This window comes from Poecile atricapillus, chromosome 4, assembly GCF_030490865.1.
Source record: "Poecile atricapillus isolate bPoeAtr1 chromosome 4, bPoeAtr1.hap1, whole genome shotgun sequence".
NCBI lineage: Eukaryota > Metazoa > Chordata > Aves > Passeriformes > Paridae > Poecile > Poecile atricapillus.
The window spans coordinates 19,915,913-19,938,639 of record NC_081252.1 but is presented as its reverse complement, the minus strand read 5'-3'; the positions used below and the strand labels follow the sequence as shown (position 1 = coordinate 19,938,639).

General features: G+C 43.1%; 1 protein-coding gene across 2 annotated transcripts in view; it reads left to right on the top strand.

The window, feature by feature from the left end:
- Positions 1 to 22,727, top strand: part of AFF1 (ALF transcription elongation factor 1) — a 67,045-nt gene that overhangs the window by 15,982 nt on the left and 28,336 nt on the right. For both annotated transcript variants that reach the window (XM_058837203.1, XM_058837202.1), the window contains exons 2-3: positions 6,649 to 6,769; positions 7,273 to 8,271. In XM_058837203.1, the coding sequence (XP_058693186.1) occupies positions 6,649 to 6,769; positions 7,273 to 8,271 (1,120 nt within the window). The remainder of the gene's footprint in view (positions 1 to 6,648; positions 6,770 to 7,272; positions 8,272 to 22,727) is intronic.

The following is a 22,727-nucleotide window of genomic DNA, read 5'->3' as shown; positions in this document are numbered from 1 at the left end:
GGCGGGGTCTGGGGCACAGGGCTGGTGAGCCTGCTGTGCCAGCATCCCTGCGCTTGCCCTCTGGCAAGTCGGGAATAATGCCAGCTTCTGTTTTGTGGATGAGAGACTTCGTGACTGCAGCTGACTTTTAAATCCATAAAAAAGGGAAAAGGTCACTGCTGAGACAATCGTGGGTGAGTCAAAGTCCCCTCTCTGTTGGAGCAGGATCTGCTCAGCAGGGAATGCCGCTTCTCCATAGAAGCGGATTCTCAGACAAAGCCAGGATGTAGCACGCTGTCAGAGGGATCTGGGTGTACCAGCTGAGCCTGACCAGATTGGCCCTGGGTCTGAGAGCTCTCTGTGGGAGGAGGCACTTGGGGCTGTGTGAAAATGTTTGCTCAGCTGTGCACGGAGCAATGTAGATGGGTTAGAGGCAAACTGAAGCCTCCCATTTTGCTACGGAGGGTGAGGTTTAGAGTAACTTATTTTTCACTGTCACCTCTGCAAAGTAAACCCATTTGGGCTACTGTCTATCTGTATCCTGACAAAGGTAAGTTTTCTGATCCTTGCTGAGAAGAGACATGGATGGGCTTCTCTTGCCCGGAAAAGCTGCTCACATGGAAGCTCAGTCTTGTCACGGTTTGGGTCACCGCAATCAAGGCTGCCTGGTGTGCAGCTATGAGAGGGTCCTTAAAATCTGGGGGAGCTCATCCTGGGCTCAGGTCCCATCCATTCTAGAGCTGCTCCATCAGCTGCAGCCAAGGCGCCAGCAGCTTTGACTCTTTCTTGCATACCCGGTCACTGAAATAGCTCTCGAGTTGCAGATCTTTACTCACCTACCCACAAAGACACGCATGCCTTCGGGGCTGAATGGCAGTCAGACCACTCACGTGGCTTGGGGAAATCCTGGGAAGTGTGCCTGGGACTGCTGTCTACAGAACGCCTTGCAGAGGAGAAGTGGTCAGGATTTTTCATTGCACATACCCGGTGATTTAAATTTTTCACATTTCCTGCTTTGCCTGCCACATCCAGAACAAACAAAGCCTTAAATTCATCAACTCCTTGTCTGCTTTCCTTGTAATTACACTTCACACAATCACACCTTCTTAAAAGCCCTTCTAGTATATTTGCATTTAGATGGAGAATGACAGCTTTCGTGTTCCGTCTAACTTATAATTAACGCCTTTTCTGACGGTTCTATTAACGTCACCTACATGGGGAGAGGCTGAAAGCCTGGGTTACTTTAGGGACTTCATTTCTGCAGCATCAAAAGTGCAGATGCTGCCTCTTGGTTTGTTCAGTTCTTTAGCTATAGCACCATAGTTACATGCTCTATAATTGTCACGTTTTTCCAGATGTCCTAAGTTGCTGTTGTACGTGGCAGTTTCTGACTAAATAATAGTTGGATTTCAAACATTCCAGGGTGTGAGGGAAAGTCCAAGTCATAAACTTTTCACTTGTTTGCCTTTCTTGAGTAGGCACAAAAGAGGTTGTTGCTGTCAGTTATTTGCATCTTTTGACAAATCTGCTTTTTCCTCTTTTGAGACTTCAGTGGTTTGTGGACCACAGGCTGAGAAATCTTGGGGTGTGTTTTTAAGTGCATAGCCATTTGCACTGGGGTTTAAGCTCAGTCTATGAAGGATCTGTCATGTTTGAAGAACATCTGAGAGTTCCCAGTTCCTGCTAAAGTTGCTGGGCGCTGCAGGGGCTCAGTTCTTCTCAGGAAAAGATCAGACTTACTCCTGGGAACTGCTTGATGATCAAAGGCCTATTGATGCTGAAAGGAAGCAAAAGCCTTTTAATGGCTGAGTAATGAATATAATTTTAAACTTGGCAACAGTGGGAAGAAACAAATAACTAAGAATTTGAACCCAAAGATTATCATAGGAGAGGCTGAGTGAGAAGATGATTAATGTTACAAAAGTAGAGCTGCTTTTTTTTTTTTTTCTAGCAAAAACCAACTTAGCTTCTACTTAAGCGAAGTGGCAGTTCCCTTCTGCCTGTTAAAACATCCCAGCCTTCTCTCCTTCATTTTACTTTTTTTTGTGTAACCTAGAGGGGTCTATATTTAAAACATAAAAAGAGGTGTATTCAGGATCATTTTTCCATATTCTTTGAAGGAAAGGTTGCAGCACTGCTGCATTTTCCTGGAACTTTTTTTTTTTTTTGTTCAAAAATATTTGACAGGAGATTTCTTGTAGTCATTGTAGATAAGCAGGTGGGCTGTGAGGCCTCAGTCTCTTGCTCAGTGGGTCTGATGGCTTGATCATGCAGTCAGAGGGCTGTATGGATGTGATTAGTTGAAGGAGATAGAGGAAATAAAACCTTGAAAAGCTAATTCCAATTCATATCACTGAGAAGATTAGTATTTTTGGGAAGCATGTACCAAAGCTGATTGATGATGATGCAGAAAATTATTGAGTAACTGTACCATCTGTTGTACTTCTGCCCTATGTTTTTCTCTTAACATTTGTGTATGTTCAAACTGTATATTTTCTGAGAAATAGTGTTTGATGTGAAGCAGACCTTAAAAGATTCAGCAAGTCACAACTTGTTGATGTTTCCATAAAGGAGAGGAAGCAAAGGTTGGGACGAGGAGTTTTTGATACTTTTTGGTATTAACAAATTTTTTTTGTCAATTTTGTTAGCAGTATTGTAGTGTTGTCCCTTCGTCCGCTTGTGTTGCAGTCACTGTCAGGCTGCGTAGGTGATACCAGTGTGAGAGCTGAGCCCAGCTGTGATACTCAGGAACTTTCTGTGCCATGCCTTTATCCACGTTTCTTTTCAAGCTAATGGGCTGATGAATTAAAATGCATATTTAATCTCTGCAGATTTGATCTTGGCTCTATAAATTGGTGGCAATTCTTTTGTGGAGATTTTAATAGGAACAGAGCTGGGGTGCTGCAGCAAGGCTGTTGTGATGCATCCTTGTTATCTCTGTTTAATTGGTTTTGGGGATGATGTGTCTTGCCTTAAGCAAAAATACGGCTCTCAATCATGATCAGCAGTTTCTCACATTAAAAAAAGAATCGATTTTAATGACAAAACAGCTTCAATAAATTTGTATTTTCCTGCAGTTATACTAAAATGAAATATTGTATCTTGGTGTTTCAGAGGAAGAGGTTCTGTGGGTTGAGAAGGAAACAAGTGTTTTTTGTGTTTGCTTTTTAGCCTTTCTCCACACCCCTTCCCTGCTCCTGGATAATTCCTTTTGGGCACTAGATCAGCACTAGATCTTATTACTATTAAAGCAGATTTTTATTTTCATTTCATTTTCGTTTGGAGAACACATGGGACAGAAGAGGCAGAATCTCTTCCTGCACTAGTCTATTTTTTGAAAATGTTGTCATGGTCTGGATTGTCACATATCAACATTTGAAACTCTGTAGTAAGGGTTGGCATGTCACTGAGAGCAGCTTCAGAGCACGTCGGTATTTTATGGCTTCTGTTACAGACCCTAGTTTGGATGATGTTGCAGGTCAGGGTGTGTGCTTTGCTGAACTTCCTGAACCAAATCCCTTATTATGGGAGCCAGTGCAGTGCCTTCACCTTGGGCTGCTTTGAAGCCAGCAGAATCCTCCTGTTTCAGTCTTATCAAAGCACAATTTGGGGTTTTTTTGGGGGATGGGGGTGATTTGTGCATGTATCCCCCAACTCCCAGGCTCCTGTGTGTTTGGTGTGTTGGTGCCAAGCCTCGAGGTCCAGTTTCCCAAAGCATTTCCACAAACCAGTAAGGAAGAGCTTGGCAGTAGTTTTGAGGTTTTTCTCAAGTTCTCATTCTAGGAAAATCTGAATATCAAAGCTATGAGTCTGAAGAGGTTCCTGAAGAGCAGGAATTGAGGTTCTCCCTGCATCTTTGTCAGTAGCAGGGTTGGGGCTGTGTGTGTACGAGGGACGCTGGAGCCTGGCAGACGGCTTCTCCGCTTGGGTTTCCTTGCTGGCGCCTGGCAGGACATGGAGACCTCCTCTCCTCTTGGCACGGGGCCACACAGGGCCTGAGCTGACCGTAGTTCTCAGAGACTTTCTGCCTGGCTTCCTGACACTTGACCTTAGGGTAGCTGCCATGTGAGTTACAGCATAGCCCGGATTTCAAAAGGTTTTCATGACACCTATATGATAAAATAGGATTGGAAGGGCTTTAGCTCTTCGGGTAGTTTAAGGTATTGTCTGCAACTTAGAGAAGGGAAGGCTGTTACTATCAACTGCATCATTAAATACTATTATTATTATTAAATGAGTAGCTACTTAGTGTTTTTTCCCTTACCCTTCTGCTTTTGAAACTGTAGCTCTTTCTGTTCAACGAAGTTGGAGGAAATCTCGGAATGAAAATTACATTGACCCGATTCAGAGATGGAGGTGGGGGGTGACTGGCCATCCTGGGCAGCAAAGGGGAGGGGAATGACCCCTAGCCTGGCCTGGCTGCAGAGGCTGTCGGCTGTGCATGGCCAGGAGCCCCCCCAGGGCACTGTACCCCGTGAGGGTATGAAGATGGACCTCACTGAGCACTGTCCGATAATCCCGTACGTGTGCCTGCACCCGTGTCCACTGGGATGTTCCCGAGCAAGCACCTTTGTCTCCTCTTAAACCTCCAGGAACTGGCACTATGGCAAATAGGCGGTGTCCCTGCCCTTCCCCTCTGCCCCCCTCCACACTCTTTAGAAAGAATTTATTGCTGGGAAGAGAGCTTGGGGTCAAGGAAGGTTCAGGGAAAGAAGAGGCCTTTAGAGGTATTACAGCTTCTGTCTTTGCAGCAAGCTGCACGTAAGTTGTTTTACATTCACTGTCAGAGCACATGTAGGAAACATAGCTACTTCTCATCATAAATATTATTGTTGTGAGAGACTCAAGTGGTTTAGGTTTTTCCTTTTGTTTGAACATGATCAGAACCTCTGAGCAAAACAACTTGATTACTCTGAGTTTGGGTGCTTGCCAGCCTAGAAATAGAAGGACATCCGTAATCCACAAGGATGTAAGCACAGTGTTTTAGTAAAAAGCAATTTTCAGGGTCATAATATGTGGCCTGCCTTTTTGTGAAACACAATCATTTAAAAAAATCATTTGCAAGCATACAATTTCAGATAGTAGATATAGCCAACATTGCTTCTAGTTTGCCTTATAGTTTTTCCGAAGTTTTTGTGTTTTGCAGTTGGTGTTTCCCACACCTGACTGCACAAAGCTTTTCCGGAACACACAGTGCAACTGCCCAGCTGACTGCTTATAGATAGGAAATTGCTGACATGCAAAATGACATCAGATGCACAGGGGAAATGGTCCTATTATACAGTTTATTACAGAAGGATTGTATGTATTTACTGAAGCAGTAGTCTGTGATTCCTGCTTTCTTCTTTTTTTTTATGAACGTTTAAAATTGTTTGGAGAAGTAGGGTACATAGATACTGTTCACTTCAGTATTGCTATATTTGGAAACAGATCAGCACTGGCAAAGTTGGAAACTATGCTACATGTGCACAGTCTAACCCCTGAATATGTTTTTCTGCCTTAGTGGTACAAGTACATCCTTACTGCAGTTCCATATATAGAAATTTGCCATCTGTCAGTATCATTTTCCAGAGCTCCCATTGAACCAGGAAACCCCCTCTGCAGCAGTCAGACCTCTTAGTTAACTGCTACAACAAAGCCAGTCCTCTGCCTCTCCTCTAGGGATGATTAAACTTTCAGTAGGTGGCTATTGGTGTAGGAAGATGTCACTGGTGGGGAGGACAAGGCTCTTCCCTTGCAAAGCAGACACTTGAGAATTTGCAAGTATGAAGAAGAAGAATATAGGAATTGTATGTATACAGTAGACTGTGCAGTAGGGTAGAAATAGGAGAGGAGAGAGATGCCTGCATGATTTTTCTTCTCCAATGTCTATTAAGATTAGAGCAAGAGATTCCCTTGTTTTGCAGTAGTATTTCACAGGCAAGGTGTAGTTTAAAGGATCTGGTTTCCCGTGAAGTCTTTCTGCTGGGCATGTTTACTGGTTTACTGGTGCTTTGGTGTGGGGCTGGTGGAGTTGAGTGCATGCAGATGAGTGGTTGAGGAGGAACAGGGGGATTTGACCTGGTGTTTTCTGAGTTTCTGAGACCTTTCTGAAAACATTTGGGTGATTGCTTTAAATGCAACATGGGTTTCCTGGTAAGCAGATTTCAAGCCTGTTTATTGCCAAGTGGCGTTGCTTTGTTTTTTGCCAAGTAGGCAAAATTCATTCTTTTCAAGTGGCAACACCTTCAAAATAATGCATTCTCATTTACTCCTGAAGAATGATGAAGAGTTGGGGTGGAAGTCTGAAGAGCAAGAATGGTAGTTTTTCACACTTATTGTTGCAAATGTATTTGCCAGCTGGTGTGCTTGTCACCCCACTGACTGCTCTTGAATTTGTTTCACAATGAAATGGATGGATAGCTTTTTCCTTCCCACTGTTCTTGAAGGATGTTATCTGGAGTAGGAATCGCTGAAAAGGATGCATGTACCTTGTGTGCCACATTACTGTGTTGTGCAGCATATCCTTGCTGTGACTGATTTGTCAGCTGTAACCATCTCATGGATTTCAAATTACTTTCATTCTGGATCTATGCCGTTGTCTGAAACCAGGGTTTCTGTGCAAAGTAGATACTTTTGATAACACTGGTGTACAGTGTTAATCTTCCTTCCTTTCTCTCCTTCCTAAAGCTTGTGCAATGAGGACAGAAACTTGCTGCGTATTCGAGAGAAAGAGAGACGGAGTCAGGAGGCTCTGGAAGACAAAAAACAGTTCTCTGAGAAGACTCCCCTCTTTGCAGAGCCCTACAAGGTAATGGCACAGGGTGTGGGAGAGGGAGGAAAGAGGGCTGGGGTGGAAGAAGAGAGCTGTGGCTCTGCATAGGGTGTAGCAGACTTGAGCACGATAAATACAAATTTATTTATATGCTTAATTTCAATTCCTCAGAGTACGTGTTTGAGTCTCTGTTGGTTGTGCAAGAGCAGTATGGACCTTGGGGTGGCCTCCTGTAGTTTGAGGGAGAGTGCTCAGGAGCAGCTTGGCTACCTGTCTGCCTGCATCTGTGGGTGTAACAAATGAATCTGATGTTAGCACTCCTGGAGGCTGCAGGTGCACCAGGCTTGGCTTGGAATAGCTGATAGTGGCTCGAGTGGTCCCGTCTGCTTTGGAGAGATTCGCAGGATCAAGATGAGCTTGCCTAACTTCACTCATAGTAGTATGTGGTGATTAAGTTAAGATCCTGAAGAATGTCTCTTCCTGAGCTGGATCTCTGGGGGGGCTTTTGAAGTGTTCACCTCTTTGTTCTTCTGTTGCAGACTAATAAAGAAGATGAGTTGTCAAGCCGAATTCAGAACATGCTGGGCAATTATGAGGAGGTCAAGGAGTTCATGAGCAACAAATCTTGTCAAAACCTTATAGGGATTCCAAAGAGTGTTGCCCCTCTGTTTCCCCCCAGACAGCCTGATCGCCCATACTTCCCTGAGAAGGCCATCCGTACATTGCCGTCTTCATTCCAGCATCCGACCCGCCGTCCACCCGTGGGACCCATGGTTGTACCCCCTCGTCCTCCAAGCCACTCCAGTCACTGCCAAAAGGCACAGTCAGGAACAGAACCAGCTTCAGGTTTGCACTGCAAGAGCCGCAGCTTAGCCAGCGCTCGGAGCCACGGTCAGGAACACGGCCGTGATAGCCAGGACACTCAGGCAGGTTTTCCCCATAGCCAAAATGACAAGCCTGGGAGTGGGGAAGGTCACGCTCGTGGCCTGCAGGCCTCCCCTCTGGCGCTTTCCCCGTTCCTGCCGTGTTTGTTGTCTTCTCCCGTGGCACCCCTGTCACCTCTACATTCCAGCCAGCACATCAATTCCAGGTCACAGAACAGCAGCAAAAGTCATGGGTCAACCTATAGTCAAACCAAATCATTGCAGGACTTAGTGACAGGATCGCAGGAGAAGGAAAGTCGGGACAGCCCAGCCGTTACCTTGACCAGCACCACTCAGCCTTCCTCTCAGACTTTTCCCCCTTCTTTGACATCAAAAGCCAGTGCAATGCAGCAGAAACCAACTGCCTATGTCAGACCCATGGATGGCCAAGATCAGGCACCATTTGAATCCCTGGAGCTCAAACCTCTCCTGGAGGAATACCATGAAGGACCCAATGAAGATGTCTCAGATTTGAAGGCAAAAGTTAAAGCTGAGCTATCCAAGTTGGAAACCTCTTCTGAGCCCAAGGAAGAGACGGATGAAGATCTCTCAGATTTGAAGGCGAAAGCCAAGGCAGAACTATCCAAATTTGAAACCTCTTCTGAGCCCATAGAGGTGAGTGCAACATTTTGGGATGTCTGTTGGAGCAGGGTAAGTTTGGCTGCGGGAGAACTGGTCATCAAACAGCAGTGACTGCCAGAAGCAGTGATGACTCTGTGTGTGTTACCCTGTTCAGAAGGTGCATTTTGAGGTTGACGTGGGTGTGAGAGAGCTGTTTGAATGGTGAGGTTGTGACACATTTGTGATTTTTCTGTTGTTTTCTCAGTGAGGCTGGAGTAGGTTCTGTGGTTCAAGCCTGCCTCTGTGCCCATAATTTTTGTTTTCTTCTAAGGCTTGTTGAAAATAAGGGGGAAATGATATAATGAGATCAAGTGTTGTTGCAGTGTCAGGACACAAAGTGGTAGTGGGTGGAGGCCCCAAATCCTCACTGAATACTGCTGGACAGCCAGCAGTGCAATGGATTCTGTGGTCACCTGGGCTTTGTGATAAGGGACTGTGAACACAACAGGATTCTCCTCTCTACGTTTGTTAAATCTCACTGTAGATCCACAGGAAAGCATGACTTGATACTGCAAGTTTCCTTGTTGTACTCCATCTGTTTTTGCTGACCCATCTACCTCTCTGATTTGTCATGTGGGATGGAGGCAGAAGCCCTGACTGGTAAAGCAGTGGTAGAGGAGGAGCAGCATTGTACATGTGTTGTTCAGCAAATGCAGCTCTTTTTCCTGTGCTCTTTGAAGCCCAGGTTCAGCTGTGCCAAAGGACCAGCATGCTGACTCTGCTTGCCTCCTGGCTTGGCCTCCTGTGAGCTCAAAGGCACTTGATCCCCTGGTACATTTCGGAGATTTACTGTGCTCATCCTTCAGCCCTGAGGTTATTGCTATGCCCTATGGGATGTAGAATCCCATGGTCCTAAGGCAGCTGGGCAAGGGGAGCTATGAAGATTGTTCCAAATTGTATTTTGCCACCTTTGTAATGAAAAGGAAGAGTGTGGGTGCAGTCTGTTTTCCATGGAAAAGGGTGTGGATCAGCTGCAAATGGCTGTAGGCAGTATCTTGTGGGAAATGAGAGGAAACTGTCAAAATGACATTGTTGAGAAGTTGTGAAATTACTTTCATGCTGAGAGACTTTATTTGCTACCAAGTAGGTTTAGCATTGCACATCACACCTGAAAACAGGAAGTTCACTGAGGTCCACATTACCTTATTTGCTTAACCAGATTTTACTCCTGGGAGAGAAATAAAACATTGCAGGGCATCACCTTCTGCATTATCTTATTGTCTCATCTGCATTATTGTCTTATCTCTTTTCCCATCCCCGTACTTTTTCTGTCATCTCATGTAACTTGGTTTAGTATGACTTTTGATAGGGCAGCATTAGCTATGATGCTGTGTGCTGAATGAAACATTTTTCTCACTTTCTGTTGAGCACGTGAGTCTGAGTGCAAATGCCCATGAAAATCCTACAGTTGCCAGTGCAGGAGTAGCATTGCTCATGCTCCTTCTGTTTCATCTGTAGCAAAGAACACAATAAAAAGGGAATTGAAGATAATAATAGTAAATTTCTGTACAAGTCATGCTTACTCCATTTTGAAGCTGATAGAGGAAACTTTTTGGTGAATAGACTGAATGATACTGCTTTGCAGTAGGGGTCTTTATGCTGTGGCCCCTGATTGTTTTCTATGTATAGGCAGGGAGGAATACAGGCATTTTGGATAATGGCTCTGTAAGTTCTAGTGAAAAATACATTACTTTGATTTCTGCTTTTTTTATTCTTGTCATGGTCACATTTGCTTACTTCTATTTGGTCTCAGTGATGAGCATCTGTTTGATAGTAGAGCTCTCCAGGGCTGGAGCCTGGAGGGAGAAGAAGAAGAAACAGTGAGGTGACACCCTTGGATATATGTGCTGGATGTACTGTACAGAGAGGCTGACTGGGGGTCTATTGGCTGAAATGTTGTCCCTCTCTTTAGTTCTTGGTGGAACAGTAGCTACAGGGGGGGCTCCTGCCTTGTAATGACCCTGCCAGTGAGTAGGTCTAGACTAGCAGAAACTGCTGTTTTTCCCTCTTCTTCCCTGAACTCTTTGGCCCCAGTTTACTGAACAGCCACATGCAAAATACAGTTTTTCCTGTGATCTCCCTTGACATAACTTAGGAAAGCCATTTCCTCAACATGTGTTTTGGTTAATTGAATTTCTAAGGCGTGTTTCACCTGCAGCTGTGAATTCATTATTGACAGCTTCTGCTTATGGCAACACTGAAAAGTTCAGCCTTTCAGGCCAGATAGGCACACAGTTTCACTGCAGAGTAAATGAATCCACAGTGGATAACAGTGCAATGACTCACTTTGCATTCACAGAGACACTGAACAGCTCTTTCCCCTCTTCCCCAAATCAAAGCCTGCACTTTCAAATGTCATCACTGTCCCTTTAAGGCATCTTTCCAAATTTGTTGTGAGAAGGCTTAAAAATATAGCACACATGAAGAAGCTTGGATGTATCCCTTCTCTTTATATGCCAGGTTTTACCTCTTCCCCAGCACCTAAACAAAGATGCTTTTAATGCCATTCTCTCTCCATGTCCTTAGGAGAGCTGCAGCACCAACAAAGACCCTTGTATTGCCTCCATTGACACAGACAGTGATGTGTGAAAGGGAATCAGTTTGACAGCAGGGGAAGAAGCAGTCAGGCTGTTTTGAAGGGAGAGTGTTTATAAATCCTCAAGCATTATTAAGGGCATAGTGTATGGAGGAATGTACGGCCCTTGATGCCCACTGATGATTTGGCTTTGTTTTCCAAAAAAATTTTGGGTGTGTTAGGGCATAGCTCCTTTGACCTTGTGTAATGCAGCTTCATCGGACTCTCCTGCCTGTGAACTGGGAAGCAAATAGGGAAGCAGCCAGTTTAGAGCCCCTGAACAACAAGCAACAATGGAGCAGCCCAGATGTGTTAAGTGTGTTTTCCTCAGTAAACATTTATCAGTGGTCACCAATTAAAACACGGTTGTTATATAGTAAATAGTAATTAATAAGATGTTTGGATGGCAAATATAAAAAGTCAGTTCTAGATAGATAACTTTTCACTGGGCTTCTCTTCATGGCACCTGAGTTTTTTGTACTGGTAGGAATTGTCAGGCAGGTGAACCCTGTAAAGTAGAAATAAATCTATTGTTTTAATTCTGCATCCTTTCAAAAATGAAAATCTTTACAGACATATGTAACACTATTGGCCTTAAGTAATGAGTACACAGTAGTTAGCATTAAGCTATTGTCATCTTTCTACCAATCTTTTATGTATTTCTCATTTATTGAATAGAAGGGAGATTGTGTTTTGTTTGGGATTTTTTTCCCTCGCCCCTTGTATTCCTTTTTTTTTGACCATTTTATTTTCTTTGCACCAAGACTGGTAACAAGGTGTTACTTCTCTGCTGCCCTTTTTATAATCAGAAGTACCTTAGGTGATTGGAGAAGGGTTTACATGCTTCCCCACAGGCATTGTGTCTATTTGTCTTGTTGCTGGTGACTGCTAAAGAAGCAGATCAAACATGAATGAGAATTGTTACTTTTTCTGACTGTTTTGAGTAAGGAAATTTTTAAAGGCAAAAAAAGTAAACTCCAACCTAACCATAAGAGCTGAAACTGAGCTATCTCATTTTTGAGATACACCTTGCATGTGAGAACTAACAACTTTGCATGTAGATATCCAAAGCTGTGCCATCCAAGGCCTTTCTCACAACTCTTGGGCACTGTGGTGTGAGCAGAAATTAATTGCAGCCAGAGGAAGTTTTACTGTGGGATTCTCTGCTGCTTATTGTAATACCAAGTGCCCAAAGACAAAGCCTTTCACTTGGGTCTTCTCCATATTCCCTTTTGGCTCTAAGAAGTGAAAACAATTGGTACTTTTTATGCTCTTACATTATTTTAATTTCTTCTTCCCCTCATTCACTGGATTGCAGGTACATCCAGAGGCAATGACCTTGATCACTTCTCCTTGGGATGGTTGCATGTATCACAGGCAGGTTGGGGGTTTGGCTACTGGTTATGAGGTCAGGATTGCACACCACTTTTGCATTTTTAAATGCATAAACACATCTTGGCTTCTCTTATTTTCTCTCACTTGATGAGCATGCAGTATCTTAGGAGAAGTCACAGTTGCAGTTCCCACAATCCCAGTTGACAGGAAAGAATTATATGTCAGTGCTGTATTTTGTTTGGGTTTTTTCAGCTAAACCAAGCCAGAGCATGCGGGTGTAGTTATGTAAACAAAAAAAGCTACTTGTATTTGATTTAGTAGGAGAGTCCCACCGGATGCAAAAGAGGATTTTCCCTTGTGTGCATCTCCTTTGGAAAAAGCCACATTTTCTATCCAGGCTGGAAATAAACCAGCAATAAAATGCCAAAGCAGCTCTGATGGCTCACATGAATCATTCTCCACCAACCTCTCTGTAGATTTCTGAAACTCTCCGCACCGTTTCTTGCACAAGTGGAAAGTGCCAAAGGGACAGATGTTGCCAATTTGAACCGTACAGGGGGAAGGCAAATATTGCTAAGCAACCGAGTGCTTGAGAGAATTTTTCGGAGAGGAGCCAAGGGAGTTATGCCTGGGAGTGCCTGCAGCTTCTCATGGCTCGGTGTGAGGGAAGAGATTAAAAGTTCTTTCCTGTCAGGGTTGACGCCGCCAGCACAAAAGACACCATAACCTATTGACACTGATTAGGGCTGACAAGGCAATGTATGAAAACAGGAAATCTGCCCTGCCATGTGGGAAGGCAGTAAGACATGTTCACAGAGGTAAGTGCAGCACACAGCCGGTGCCAGGGTGGGGTCAGCAGTTGGCTGCAGTGGGACGAGGTGGAACCCAGGCAGACACCCAGCCCCGTGAAGTCCGGCGGAGGCTGTGTCTGGGTCTGCCTTTCCTATCTGACTGGGAGCAGGTTGCTGAAGGATGGGCTGGCAGGGAGAGGGGGGTGTTTTCAGTGAGTCTTGTAATAATTGCGGGCTGCCTCATGTGGATGGAGTTAACTTCTCTAGTTACTGAAAGATAAAAAAGCTTATAAATGAGGCAAGTCTTGAAACACTGTGTGTGGTTGTGCTCCTCCCTGGCCAAGCAGTACTTCATAGGTAAGTGCCAGCCTGGAGGTCTTTGCTTTGGTGGTCTCAAATGCCACTGGAGGTATTTCCTCAGAGAGTGAATCTGCCTGTTTCAAGCCTCTGAATTATTTTGGCTGTAGACTCCTCGTGCCTTGTTCAAGAGATGTGTTTTCAGGAATGAAACACAAGATTTATCTTCCTACGTCGGTCATCACATTAACACTCTCCTAAAGCTACTTTGAGCACCTCCTGGACTTTGATCCAGGAAAAAAAAAGTTTCTTTGCTTTGTTTGAGTGCAGGGAAATGTTTAGCATGTGCTTTGTGTAGTGTTTCTTACTTCATGGGATATTTTTTTTTAATGACTACCAGTGAGCCTCGTTGGAAATGGCATTTTGCAGCTTAAGAGTGCTCCATAGGAACATGGATCAGCACAGTGATGTGGGTTAGGACAAGTCTGGTGGTACTGCTTTTGCTTCCTGGGCACTGATTGCAGTGCTCTTGCCCCATGTGGGTGCTGCAGCAGGAAGGTGCCTCACTGAGGCATTGCTCAGCTCTCTGGCTTTCAGTGAGCAGCAGCATCAAGGGGAGAAGAGTTTGCCTGCTGTTTGTATGAGCTGGAACAGTCCTGCATGGAGAAGGGCTTCCCGATGGTCCTGGGTAGGGCATGAGATTGCCAGAGCTCACCAAAGTCTGACTACAGCAATTGATAATTTCTGAAATGAGTGATGTTCCTGCCCCAGCATGCTGGGGGCACAGACAGTGTAGTCCGTTTTTACAGCAGTTATGCCTCTCTTGTTTCCTTGTGTCATTATTCTGTGCTTTGAAGTTTGAGGTGTCATTTTTCATTTGCTCTGATGTCTAACAATGTTGCTGTCTGAATTATCTTTAACATCCTTCTCCCTCCCAAGCTTTAGATGCCAGTTTTTATCTTCATAATGATGAGCATTTATTACTTAGGCAATAAAATAGTGCTTTATTGTTTTAAGCCAGCAGAATATTTTAATTCCCCGTTGCAAAAGGTGATACTCCTAACTTTTTGATCTCCTCCAATTTCTCCTCCAAACTGCTTTAGCAGTGTTACATTTTCCTGCCAATTTGTTCCATTGACCAAATGGTTCATAAATGTCATTAGATATTGAGATGCTTTTTTTGCATTCAGCCAAGGGTAGCAAATAGTAGGAGATGTGATCTTGGCAGTCCATTGTGCTCCAAGCAAAAAGTCCGGGCGCATTCCCGGAGAGGCTCTGCCGTCAGTCCAGCTTCCTTTGCATGTACCCAACCACGGAGATACGAACTGCAGCTGACATCACTCTGTGCTTGTTTCAGACCCAGCAAGGGCTGGATGCTGGGAAGTGTCCTCTGTCCCCTCCCTTCCCCACAGCCGCCTTCATCTAATAAAAGACTCTACAGCCTTCTATGAGTCCCCCCTTTCCAGGATACTGAATTCAACTGCTTTGGCCTTTATGCCTATTCTTCACATGGAGCTTTTCTGGAGTCAAAGGAGGAAGGAACAAGGGTGATGTTTGCTTTGGCTGCTAAGGAAATACAGCTCAATAGTACTTGGCTTGCAGACTAATTTTTAACCAATTATGAAACTTGACCTAAACTCATATTACTTACAGAAACTCCAGTTTGGGTGACTGTTCAAGTGTGCGCTTTCCTTTGAAGACAAATAATAACTTTTGCTATTCAAGAGACTACCGTGTAGCTTAGGTTATGCCACAGTCAGAAATGTTATCTTGGCTGGCTTAAGTCAAAAGGAAAAACTGACCATTGGAAAAACTCCAGAAAACCTACTTAAAGTTTTCAGATCTTTTCCACTGCTTGAAGTTAAAAAGAATAGCAACAGCATAGCAATATTTTTTTTTTCCTTTTCTTGTAAGATGAAAGAATTCAGTCTCTGTATTAGCATAATTTGAAGAGAATTTGTCTTGAATTAGAGCCTAAATTCAAGTATTTGTTTTAATACACTATTGAATTGAAAGCACCCCCAAGGGGAGAAGTGAGTTAGCGCTTCTCCATGATTTTTAAGGTTAACTGCTGTATGTGTTTACAAGTATGTTTCTGTGTCTGTGGAACGAGCACACTGGCAGAGTGACTGGGCGTTTTACAAGTTTGTTGTAAAATAAACAATGTGTGGAATGATCCCTTATTAACACTGTGGTATCTATTTCTTCTAAAGCTTATATTTTTTTAACTTGATTTAAGAACATTAGTTTGTTTAAACATGACTTATGCATGTTGTGTTTTGAATAGCAGTGGCTTATGACAAATGGTAAAGGTTTGGGAAGATGTAGGGTGAATTCATGTAACAGGAGATGAAGTTATGTTAGATTCAGAACCTACCAACTTACTCCTCATACAAGGAGTACTTTGGTTTCTTTCATCAGCCTGTCAGCTCACTGCTGTTCAGACCAAGTTGTAATTCAGACTTGGCTGGACACCATCTGTTCTCTAAAGGTGAAAGGTGTGGTATATTCAGCCTGAATATTTTCACTTGAAGCGGGCATTTTACTGAAGGTGCTCTTGTGCTGTCACGTTGCTTGTCTCTTTGCAGCTTTACTTTGCTAATCCTTGTCTGGGTGTGCTGAAGGAATGCTGTCTGTGCTTTACCAGTGCAGGAGACATCCCTTGCCTCCTTGGTGCAGGTCAGCTCCACTCCTGCCCCTCTTTGCCGATACAGTATTGATGTTACCGCAATAATATTGCACATTTTTCCACAATGAAAACGAGGAGAAGCAGTGTGGTACTTATTTTTCTCTTTGCTGTGGTAGCAGTAACCCCTTGGGTATGTCGTACCCTTCCCTTAGACATTTCCTCGGAGCCTTCTGTGGTGCACATGTAGGGAAATGCTTGTCCAGCTTTCAGGAGTCTAAGGATTGCATGTGAAACTATTACAATGTAGATACATTGTCTGAGAGGATGTAAAGTCACAGTATGTAAAGGTGTTGAGCCTATCCATCATGGCTACAAATTAGGAACTTGCCTGCTCACATCCCTGATGATGATTTGAGTATTTTGCCATTGGTTCTTGGGAACTTTTTACACAAACATTGGCATCATTTGATCAGTTATGTATGAAGGAAATTATGGGCAGTGAAATGGTGATAGAGAAAATCTGTAAATGTCTGTAGTCTTCTCCAGTTTGCTGTCCCTAGGATGCATCAGATGGAGAAAGCTTTTCCTTAGGCAGAGGTTCGTTGGAGTCTTGATATTTCTTGTAGTCATCTCTCCTTGTTTGGGTTTTAATTACAAGCCATTCAGACAGAATGTTAAATAATCAAAAAAGCCATTTCTTCCCTCTAGATTATACAGAAAAGGAAAGAAACAATGAAGTGACCCTCTCCCATCCTCTGAGCATTGCTTTGTTTTCTGATAGCTGTTTTGAGCCTGGGAGGCTCATGGCCTGTAGCCTTCCTATTACACCTGACTGACAAGGATCACTTCTCAAATGCCAGCCAGGTACGTTAGCTCAGCACCTTCTGCTTAGCTTGGCTGCAGATAAAAATTGCGTGTGACAGCTCTGCAGTGTGTAAGCCTGGCCATAAAGAATTTCTGGGACTTTGGGAACACCGTCTGCAGACTTTAAGGCAGAGTTTAGGGAATGATAGAAATGTCTTTAAGGAACCTTATCTTTTGAGTCATGACAAAGGCAAGTGTCTTCTATACACAGATTTTAAATATTGTGGACTGTTTATTCTAGGCACAGCATAAGCAAAGAAGGTTCTAGAAGGCTTTGTCCAGGCCTGGCCTCTGTTCTCACCTGGCAAACAAACTCAGGGTGCTGTAAGCTTTTTGCTGAGTGCACAGAGCTGTTTGCTGAGGAGAGGATGAAAGTGTCTGCATATGCTCAGATGAGTAATAATAAACATCTCCTGGGAGCAGACCATGTCAACCTCCGAGACTGCTTTTTCAGCTGAAAGTATAAGTTAAGCTGCTTTCAAGTTAGGCTGCTTTCAGTTACCTAGTCACTTTGTTTAGCATACAAGAGTGGCCAGGTAACTGGTGGACAGGACTTGCTTTGGTTTCCCATTGTCTCTAGCAAGATAGGGAGCTTCCAAAAGTCTTGTCCAATATTTGTCTTGAAGAGGATAACTTTTATCTGTGTAGACATGATACTGGTGATAATAATAAGGCACCTTGCTGTTCCAACCACAAAACATAAAATCTAGAAATAGGTATTTTTGCATTTAGTTCAGTTATAAAACAATAGTGATAGTTGCCTTTGCAAGCAAAAGGATATCCTGCTATTTTTGTCCCTGCAGGTTAAGTTCCTTGGTTTGGAAGAATTTAGAGATATTTCTTGCATTTCCATTAAGGTTTAAAAATAGCATGTAGGTTCTTTCTGAGTTAAGAACTTCATTTTCTCAGTGAGAGAGATACAGTTCCTATCCTTTCAACACATGTGTTCTTTTTTTCCTTTGGGAATACTATCCTTAGATAAAGCATCCCTTTGTGTCCCTCCCACTTGCCTTCTCCTTTGATGCCCTGGAGACTGATGCCTTTTAGCTCCCCTCCAGGTTGTGTGGTCTGTCCGAAGCAGCAGCACAGAGCTGTGCTGGGAGCTGGTGTGGGACTGGTGATGTTGCTCCAGGCTTCAGCCTGCCTCTTCAATTTGCTTTGTTTCCCAAACTTTTATTGGCAGTGTGGGTAATGTATGGAGGGTGCCAAGGGTGATTTCAAACAGCTGGGAGAGCCTGCATCTCTAAGTCTCACTTACTGAGTCATTAAGAGGAGGTGCACCAAGTGCCACCACTGCCATCATATATCTAACTTGACTTGCTTTCCAAAGGGAAAGTGGTCTTTGGAAAAGGAAACCATTTCTGAGAGATAGGAGCAGTTGATTATCTGAGGTGATCTCTAGAACCACAGGATGCCTCTCACCACCAAAGCCCCCGTTGCCTTGATGGTCTTAACAAACATAGTTACTGTTTTCTTTTGTTGTTTCAGCTGCAGTGACCAGCTTTTTTCTGGAGCAGGCTAGAGTCAGGCTACTCAAAATACTGTAAAAATATGTCTATGAGCATAAATTGCAATGAGTTGGTACTGAAAATGAGAAAATACCTGAAACAGTGGCTTGCTGCTCCCACTCAAAGGCTTACGTTGAAAGACAATCATGTTTTCATTTTGCAGGGAACAAGGGGACACAGCCTCAGCCTTTTATGAGCAAAAATACTTACAGATTCACCTTAAGCAGCATTAAAAAATATTTACTGGAGAGACTTTAAGGGGACAGTAGGTAAGAAAGTTTTGTGGAATCAAGGGATCAGAACTAGATTTTTGAGAGCTGCTGTACAGATGGTCATTGCAGTGGAGAGCTGCTCTTGTGTGGAGGTTCTTTATGCAGAGCAATTTACTAGAGAGGTAATCATCTGTGGCTGGAGTCCTGGTCTGCATGGCAGTGCTACACTTAAGTTCCATGCTTACTCTGTTTGGATTTCAGTTATATTATTATTAGATGGAGGCTAACAAGGGAGGCACAAATTTTTTTTCAGCAGCTCAGGATTTGTAAGGAATCCTTCATTAAAACATATCAACAGTCTGTTCCCCCAGGACACAAACCCCTTGGCTACTTTAGTCAAAGAAAGACAAAACAGCAATTTGTTTTTCTTACACGTTTGAACACAAGGAGGCCCGTGTATTTATTTTTAGATTGAGCAAAATAATCCATCTCAGGGTTAGAAAAGCGTGTAAAATCTTTAAAGAATGTTTTATTTCCTGCAGGCACCCACGCAGGAACAGGACAGTACAACCATTGTTTGCTGAGTATTTTGATGTAAAATGCTTAAATTGCCAGGATCATCCAGTGTCAGCTGAAGAAAGCTCATGAGAATGGTTTGGTTTGTTTTCAAACCTATGATGAGGGCGGTGACAGGCTGAAGCTGCTGTCTTCACTTGGAGCTGGGCTGCTTAGTTGAGGTGTGGGCAGAAACAGAAGAGAAGGTGGTGTGGCATTTTTTTTAGTGGAATGACTTTGGTGTTGCCTTGGAAAAGAGAGGAGTGGAGTCAAATGAGTTAAGTGTGCGTGTGGAACTGTCCACGGGGAGCTTGGCTATAGGCGCTGGTTTTGGCTGGAACTGGGCTGTTGGCTATAGGTGCTGGTGAAACCCTGGTACCCACAGAGGACCTGAAATAGCACCCAGAGTAATTATTTTAGAAGGTTCCTGTGGACTCTGAGACTGTAGATGTAGCTACAATGAAGTCTTGTGACTTCAAGCAAGCAGCATAAACAGAAATGAGAAAACAAATGCATTTATGGTGTAATTTTGAAGACTTTGTCTGGCTGGATAAGTCAGATTCCTTCTGTACATTTCTGTGATGTCTTAGTATTATTTTAGTGTGCATATAGCAAAAATCATAAATAGGTTTATTTTTAATGAACTAGAGGAGTGAAACTTAACACTGGAAGCAGTGTCAAGCAGATCTACTTTAGCTGTGCTTTGGAATTATTCCAGTCTCACTTGATTAGGTTGAAGAACTAGGTTGGTGAGAGGGGAGATCCAGGATGTTTTGCTTGTTTCTGCTCATTCTCCATAGCTTAACTCACCCATCTGGCTACCTGAAGCTGGCACAAAACTCAGACAAGTGCATCCCCAAACATGTATTTCTGCTGCAGTGTGTGCTACCTTGTTACTGCTTTCCACAAAGAGAATCTGATATAAGGCTTTTATAAAATTTCAGCTATTTCAGTTTTCTTTGTGTTTAATTTTCTTTTTTTTCCCTTTTGTATTATACCTTATGTTTGAGTGGGGGGGAGTTGTTGTGGTTGTCATGTTTTTGTTGAAATGGAGCGAGCTTTCTTCTTCTGTGCCAAAAGTGATGTGTCCTATGGTAATTTCTCCTGTGAAAATTAGTCCTAGTCTTGGGCAATCTGCTGAGAAAATTGCCTTCCCTTCTCATGGATTTGTAGTTTTGTGACAGCAGCTTCCTGAATTTCCTGGAACAGCTCAAGCTGCTGTTAGATGGACTCTGCTGCCAAATAGTACCTCTATGTTATTTTACAGTAGTAATGAAACCTCAAACAATATTCCCTGTAATAAAATTTCCTTTAAAGTCTGTAGCCATAGTTTATGAAGTCAGTCATTAAGGGACATACTGAGCTCCATATGATTTGAAATTTTTAAACAAATGTCTATAAAGGTTTCATGACACTAATGAAAGTCCCGTGTTGCTGTGTATTTCTGAAATGTTTTTGAGCTTAATAGAAAAATAGCACCAAGGAAAATCTAAATATATGCAAGTATTCCCACACTTCCATATGAGGGAAGTGTGAAGTCAAGGAAGGGATGGTCTCGTCCTTAAAGTACAGTTTGATTTGTAGCGTTTGCACACACTTTAGCACACTTTAGCCTGATTTGTTATTGACTTAATCCAAAGCTCACAGGCAGCAGCGCAGGGTTGCACTTGTAGGCTTTAGCTCAAACTCCACCTTTTTCCTTTTAAAAACACTAATACTTTTTGCCTGAACTTTAAAAAGGAAACAAACGAATACCCAAATCCCTACAATTTCTTAACATGAAAGAAATCAGAAGAAAATCTTGTGTTTACTATCTGCCTGCATCTCTCTTACTTGACACAACTTTGATGGTTTTGTTTGCTTTTCATTCCCGTTTCCCCTGTGTAGTCACTTCTCAAGTGGTTTGCAGGGTGTTTTTTATTGCAGCAGCTGCAACAGCGATGTTTTCCCAGGTTCACCCAAGTGGCTCAGCCAGAGCTGAGAAAGTTGTGTTTTGTTGTAAGAGTTGGGTGCTGATAGAGCCTTTGGGCTGGAAATGGAAGTGTGGTTTTGTGCCCCAGGGAGCTGTTGTAGTTACTAAGTTTCACCAGGATGTGCTTCAAAACCAAGTTGTTTTCTATTGTTTCCAATTCATTTAGCTACAAGCAATTAAAATAACCCTGATCAATAGTTCAGGGAATACAAGGCTATGGACTAGGTTAGTGCACATGGGAAAATACAGTGTTGTACATGGACTTTGTGTGCTTTCTAGGGAAAAGAAAATTTCCTGGTAGCAAAGCATACATTGATTGCATGTCAGATTTTGTGTTTTTTTCATAATATAAAAACCCACTTCATAAAAGTTTTTAAATTATTATTTTCACATTATGCAAATATTTGGTATGATATAAAAGGTGCTACAGATTTGTAAAATGAAAATAATTGCAGGGCTTACGTTCTGTGATATGGAATGTTTAAACAGCCTTGGCAGAGAATCTGCTTGGTGTCTGGTGTTCCTCAAGATGGTGTGTGAAAGCCTTTATGAATTTTCATGTTTATGTATTTGTGTCGATCCACAATACAGTTTGAGCTTCAAGTTTTGGCAGCCTCCTTCAATACATGGCAGAACATTATTGCATCCATCATCAGGATTAGTAGAGGCTTGGTTAAAATACGCCTCATCTCTTTTTGGCTGGGTCATATTGGAAACATGCCCTGTGTGTGTCCATCTCACATATGTCTATAGCACAGAGAGGATGGATTTTTAACTGCATAAAAACACAGGTGGGAAATTGCTTTGGAGAGTAAGTTGGCTTGCTATCGCTAGCGTGACTTGTGTGCAAGGAGGAGAGGGTATCTAATATGCAAGATCTCCTTTGCTCTGGCTGACTGAGCACAGATGGGTGAAGTAAGGACAGGATGGTAGGTTTCAGTCTGATTTTTGTCTTGCCTGTTTTCAAACTAAGCCTTCACGCAGTGATGTGTGCAGTTTTGTGATCTTCATGGTATTCAAGTGGCAATGACTGTGTAGCTGACATGAAAAAATAAATTTAAAAACAGATATTGCTATTCAAGTATTATAAAGCATAGTGTTAAATGAGAAGCAGCTGAAAATGTGATTGTTTTGTTTGTTTGGGTTTTTTTAGCATGAGAGCTGGAGACCTTCTCTGCTGATAGTTGCAGGGGCAAAGCTCTCATTAGGAAACAAAGAAAACCTGACAGCAGAATGAAGGGCATGGAACTCATAATTGGCTTTTCTCATTGTTGCTGTAGCTCTCGCTTGGGTTTTGTTGGTGCTAATAACTCAGCCTGAGATCAGGCAAAGAGCAATAGCTGGCATACTGGAGCTGTACACACACACATTTCAGTTTTAATTAGGAGGAGATACCAGGTGACCCACTTGTGCTGTAGCTGTTCCTCTCCTACACTGCCTGGGTACCTGCAGCACCAGTTTCACTTACAATGGAGATGGAGAAACAAGGGGCTTGTTTGTGCACAGGATGTCAGGGGGCAGCTCCAAATGGGCTGTGACAGCAGAGGCTTGCAAGTTGCAGGGATAAGCAGTTGGGTGGAAATTATTGAGATGAGAAGGAACAGAAAGGTCTGCGATGCCTTAATGCTTGCCTGAGAGGCAGCCTGTATCCATTCCAGTTAATGTCTGCTTCCAGACCTTCCATCCTCATCTTTGCACACTCTGTGTACTCT